The sequence below is a fragment of the Urocitellus parryii genome, chromosome 6 (assembly GCF_045843805.1).
Source record: "Urocitellus parryii isolate mUroPar1 chromosome 6, mUroPar1.hap1, whole genome shotgun sequence".
Taxonomy (NCBI): Eukaryota; Metazoa; Chordata; class Mammalia; order Rodentia; family Sciuridae; genus Urocitellus; species Urocitellus parryii.
Window position 1 is genome coordinate 97,224,992 of NC_135536.1, and position 6,000 is coordinate 97,230,991.

General features: G+C 41.1%; 1 protein-coding gene across 1 annotated transcript in view; it reads right to left on the reverse strand.

Moving 5' to 3' along the window:
• The window catches only part of Cyp19a1 (cytochrome P450 family 19 subfamily A member 1), a 28,988-nt gene extending 24,181 nt beyond the window's left edge, over nt 1-4,807 (reverse strand). The window contains exon 1 of the mRNA XM_026392325.2: nt 4,663-4,807. Within this exon, the coding sequence (XP_026248110.1) occupies nt 4,663-4,807 (145 nt within the window). The remainder of the gene's footprint in view (nt 1-4,662) is intronic.
• Between the last annotated feature and the right edge of the window lie 1,193 nt (nt 4,808-6,000).

Consider the following 6,000-nt stretch of genomic DNA (forward strand, 5'->3'; position numbering starts at 1 on the left):
ACATTCAGGATGGTCTTAGGAGTTGCAAAGTAGTCATTTTTGTAAATCTTTCTTCTTTAATTCCATTCTGTCAGTTAAATAGTTGTGAAGCCAAAACACGCCTGACTGTATAAGAGAACACCCTCACCCCCCAGGGCTATAGCTGTACAATAATCTAGATAATCAAAACTTTCACTGGAATTATCCAAACAATTTTTAACCTTATATTTTGCAATGACTGAGTTAATAAGAACAATACTGTCAGCTCTTTCTCCCCTTTTAAGGAGATCTTTGTTAATATCTATAAAACCAAAATATTATCAAAGGGTCATTAATCTTGTGATTATTTTAATAGCAGTATATATTATATAGTAGACGATTGACTTTATTAAAATAATTTCATATTAAAATAATTCATTGAGTTCTTAAAAAAGATTTGAACAAATAGATTTGATTGAACATATAGTTCCCTAAAATGTCATCAGATATAGAAAACTTTCATCAGTTAAAATAGGTAATAACAAACTATATCACCGGATATTTATAGCTTAGCCATACTGCATGCTCAGTATTTCCTTAATTTTCAAAATTCATAAATTCAAAATTCATAAATATATGCAGATAACATAGAGAATGAAGTTTGAATGTTATTCTTATTTAAGGTATTTTACATTTTGATAAAAAATGGAAAAAAATATCATATAACACACATTTAGTTCACAAGAGCCAAATAGCTACTTGAATTCGAGTAGAATCATTCAGCATTCACTCACTCAATATGCAAGTCCCATGAGAAACAAAGACATACAAATAAAACACTGCTCTTTCCATCTTTCTTTTATCTAAAGGTTGGTGCCATGAAGAAAACCTTATTATCTGGGAGCCACCATTCCAACTGAATGTAAAACAGTGAGCTGGATATGGTAGCACACCCCAAGAGTCCCAGCTTCTCAGGAGGCTGAGGCAGGAGGATCACTTGAGCCCAGGAGTTTAAGGCCAGCCAGGGCAACATAGTGAGACCCCCCATCACTCTAAAAAACCTATTTGCAAAACATAAAATTTCAAAATGAAAACATTTTAAGACATAAGATATGACTGTGGAGAGCTGTATCTACTGAAAAAGGGAAATTGCAATAACCCTGAAGTTTGGGCTGAGAACCTTAGTGTTTTAACCCCGCTGAAGAGGAAAAATGCTCTGGGAGGATAGAAACTTGGGTAAAATATTAGGGGAATATTCTGATTGCTTCCACATTACTCTGCTGTCTGCTTTGGGAATGCTTATCTAGGCATGCAGTGATTGCAGGAGCCTCTTTCACACCCTAAGATGAGTAGTAAATCCTTCACTGCATTTTTGTGCAGAGACAGCCTCCTTGAAGCCAACAGCTGGGATTGCTCACCCGCTGCTCTAATCAAGAGCTGTTGTATTCCACACCTCAGAATATATCCCAACAAACCTGTGCATACATGTGTTCACAGCCATGCCATCCACCAGACTGGAGATGCCCAAAGTGTCCTTAACAGTAGAATTGGTTTTAAACCATGAGATGTTCATAGACTCAATACCACGTGGCCATGACACAAACTTCAGCTGCATGCCACAACATGGATGAATCTTACAAACATAATATCCAGCAAAGGAGCAAGACAGAAGAATAAATACATGAATGCTTTGATTATTCAAACACTTAAGACTAGGCAAAATTAAACCATTTTGTCTGGGAATATAAAATGAGGAGACCAAACTATTAAAAAAAAAAAAAAAGTACTGGAGTGACTGTCACAAAATCCAGGAAAGAATTTACTTCCAGGAATGAGAGAGTGACTGAGAGGGCACATGAGGAACTTCTAGAATGCCATTAACATCCTATTTCTTGTACAGGACCATGATGGCAAATCTTCCATTACACTGTGCACTTTTCTGTGAAATAGTTTCTTAGTGGGAAAAAGAACATGTTGCCATGTCCCCTTCCAAGTGCCCTGCTCTGGGGATGTGGTGCCCAGGGCAGAGTGTGGCATCTGGAGGGAGAGGACCCACATTCAAGGTTAGGATGGTTGTGTGTCCTTGGAGAAGGGAGAGCTGCCAGGTGCCAGGTTTTGAGAGTCCTGGACGGAGATCAGTGGCCTTAGGGCATCTCTCAGAACTGAAGCCTACAACCCTATCCCCCACAGAAGTCTTTCCTCCCCCAGATTCTCACTGCCCCCTCCTTGGCACTGTGCCATCTAACTGTCAGCCACTTCCCAGGCCAGAAACCACGCCTCTTGTCTTCACATGCCCTCTACCCTTAAACACCTGACCTGGGAGAGCTTCTAAGAAAACACAAGAAGCCTAGATGTGAGTCCCAGTTCCATCGTCTACTAACAGTACAACATCTGCCCTCTTTGAACCTCAGTTTTTTTGATCCACAGAAATAGGCATTAACATCAACCTCACCAGAGAAAACGGGTGTGGATCTGCCTTGTAATTTATAACTTAAGGTCTTTTAATCGTTATGCCTTCTGAACTCCCTTCAGTTTTTGACAACCCTGAGCTTCCCCGGAACCTGTAAAACCAAGAACCCAGTGATCCCTGATGCAAGGGAGCTGGCAGGAGGAGTTCAGGAGAAGAGAGCAGCAAGAACAACCACCCCAACAAGGACCATTTTCTCATCTTCCCACCCCCAACCAGGAACCACAGGTTCTTAGTCTGTGCCACTAGAAGATTCTAACCAAACCTCAAGTTAGCACAAAGCTAGAAACTCCCTGGTCAGCTAAGTGCTCATTGACATGGGACTGAGGACTTCCCAGGCATCCCCTATGCTCTCACCTTCCTTCCACTGGAGAGCTGACAAGCCATTTCCCTGCTCTGGGCTTTCACCCCTCACTTGTAAAACTCCCCGGTTTCTCACTCTTGTCATAACATGTCACCTGGCAAGGCAGATCACTTGTTCTGAACCTTTTATCAAAAGAAGGAGCTGGGCCCATCTTTGTGGCTCTCAACCCTGGCTACCCATGAAAAGTTACCAGAGGAAAGTTTTTAAAACATCAGCCTGGGGCCCCACCTCTGGCAGAGCAGAGGCCCACTGTGCTATCAATGTGATCTAACTGCCAATGCTCCTGGCCCAGAAGTGAAGGACAAAGTGAGATGCCATCTAGCCTCCTGACCCAGGGCTTTAAGGCTTCCAGTTTTTACACTTATTCTGCATAAGATGAACTTCAGACTCAAGGGTTCAAGGGAATATCACTGGTGCTTGCAGTACGAGAATCTAGGGCAGTTGGATGTCTTTTTTTAAATGAATTTCCCAGGCATGGAACATCTCCATTTCAAAAGTCTGGGGGAGGGCCTGGGAATCTGGGTCTCATTGATTCTTCTAATAACTAAAAGTTAGAGAACCTGTGGCTTACTGGATGGGCAGACAATGCTGACCTCTCTCTCTTTGCAAGCTGCACTGATAATAAGTGGATTAGACTTTAACACCTCAGCCTATGTCAGGGAAGAGGAGGAAAAATCTTTCCACCCCTCCCTGCCATACACATTCACTTCACTCCTACCGTTCATTGACCCTGACTTAGGAGCCCACTAGACAGAGGAAAAATCCAGTGAAGAAGAGGCACATCCAGAGTGGGAGTTCAAGTCAAAGACCAGGAAATCTTTCTTCAGCTCTAAGCCTCCTCCTCTGGAGATGACCCAGAGGCTGGAGAGCAGAGAACAAAATTAACTAAATATCCCAATAAATTTGGCATTCAAGTAACCAGGCTGAATCAGACGGAGAAACAGGCAGTTAACTGGGACATTTTGAAAAGAATCCAGACATGCAATATTTTGTACCAGTCTCATGTGCCCATTTTCAGTTACCCTGTATCTCTGAGGCTCAACACACTTAGAAATATGTAATTACTATGCTCTTGAAACTGTGTTATTGGATAGCTTATGGAATTGGGAACAGGTGCCTGCCAGGAGGCATTTACATTGAAAACTAAAGCAACAGTTCTGGTAATTCTGAATTAATCTGAAAATTAAAGCAGTAGTGGTGGAATGGTAGGATTTTTCCATTGGGATTATCTAGATAATTCTTTTATTCTTTACTCTTAATTGACCCATGGGCCTTGTTAAAGATTCCATCAGGTTGTGGTGTGCCTATAAAATGGTGGTGGCCCCCTTTCTTCTCCCATTGCCCAGGTCCCATTCAACTTTCATGGTGATGCCACAATCACTAAACTGCCAAGAAGAGAAAACAAAGAGAAAGGAGAAATACAAGAAAGGGAGAGGGTGCAGGTGAGGCAAAGTAGGAGGGATAAAAATGGAGAAAGAAAGGATTCCAGAGACACTTCAGCCACAGGGCAGAATTGGAATGGATTTAAATATATTTTTTTAAAAAATTAATAAAAAAAAAAACCTGGAATTCTACCTTGCTCCACCCCATCTCAAGCTTGCTTTAAAAAGCACTTGTGTCAAGTCTATTTTTCCAAAGTAGTGTGCAGACTAGATGAGTTTATCTAAGATATTTTTAAAATGCTTTCATTTAAAATGTGCAAGTAATAGTTATAAACCTTTTAACCTCAGTCCTCATTTGCTCTCATGACCATGGTCTTCAGAGATCTTACTAGGGTTTGCTCTTCGTCCTTTTGCAAAATTTTCTTTACAATCATGAATCAAAAGCCTGAAGAAACAATATCCTTAGACACAGAAATAAGCAAGTGACTTACCTGGTATTGAAGATGTGTTCTCATAATTCCAAATCAAGAGAAGAAGGCCCATGAGCAGCAGAATCGGCATGGTGCCGACATGCATGACTTCTGGCACTATGCTGGTGACATTATAGTGCATTGGATTCAGCATTTCCAAAACCATCTTGCTCTCATCAGCCTCAGACACAGCAATTTAGAGCTCTATGGAAATCAAAGGGGCAGAAAAGTTATTAGAGAATCCCCTAACAGGTTCGTCTATGACTCCAGCTGCTTCAGAGGATGCTGTGTTGGGGAGATCAGTACTTTGTTTTATAATGTGATTGGACATTTAGACAAGACAAATTTGTGGTTACAAGTCAAAACAAGCAAGCCCAAGAAAGATCTTTTGGCTTGAAGTGCAGCATTTCTGACCTTGGTAGAGTCTCAGGTTCTCATATATGCGTGGTCTGATAGAACCTTATCATCTTGCCCTTGAGTGGGTAGAGTGATGCGCATTCCCAATTGAGAGCCAAATCTCTTACCAAAATACAAGAAAACGAAGCTCATTCCAGAAGTGGAATCATTCTGTGACTTCATCAGCAGATTTTGTTTAGGCAATCTTTTTTCCTTGAAGCCAAATCAATTAAAAAAAAAAACAAATAAAACAATCTGGCAATCCCTTTCCTTAATCAGACGTTACTTTCCCAAATAGTGAGTTTCTATAGTAAGACAGCAAGACCAAGACCCACTTCTTGGACATCACTGAAATGTTCTCAGAGCCTCCCATTGGGTTGTCTATGGAATTCAAAGTAACTCATGCAGAATGTCTTTCTCTTGTGACTTTCATAAGGATCTAAAATCTCCTGCACCATAGCCTAATTAAGCAGTGTCCCTGGAGTCAACATTAGAAGTAGTGGGGAAAAGAAGAATGGGAGGGGAAGAGTAAAGGAAGAGGACAGACCGAGTAGGATGCCACCTGTAAGAGACTCAGGCCACTCTGCAGCCTTATCCCAACAGGGCTAATCCTGTGCAATACAATCCCTTGTCAATTTGATTGCTGATTCTGCTGTTTTTCAACAATCATCTGCTGTGGAGTCTGTTTTTACAGCCAGGTTTTATAATACCTTTACTCTAGAAGAGAGTTTCAGGGGTGGTAGTTAGTAGTTGAAGAGGCCTTGGTTGAATAAACTGGTACGGTAAAAAGTCACCATTAAATCCATTTTCCAGTGGCAGTTGATATGCTGCAAGGTTTGTCTTTTTTTAGAAAGTACCCAAATTTGGGGGCTGGGATTGTGGTTCAGTGGTAGAATGCTTGTCTAGCACACTGAGGCACTGGGCTTCATCTTTATCAGCAGATAAATAATAAATAAACAAACA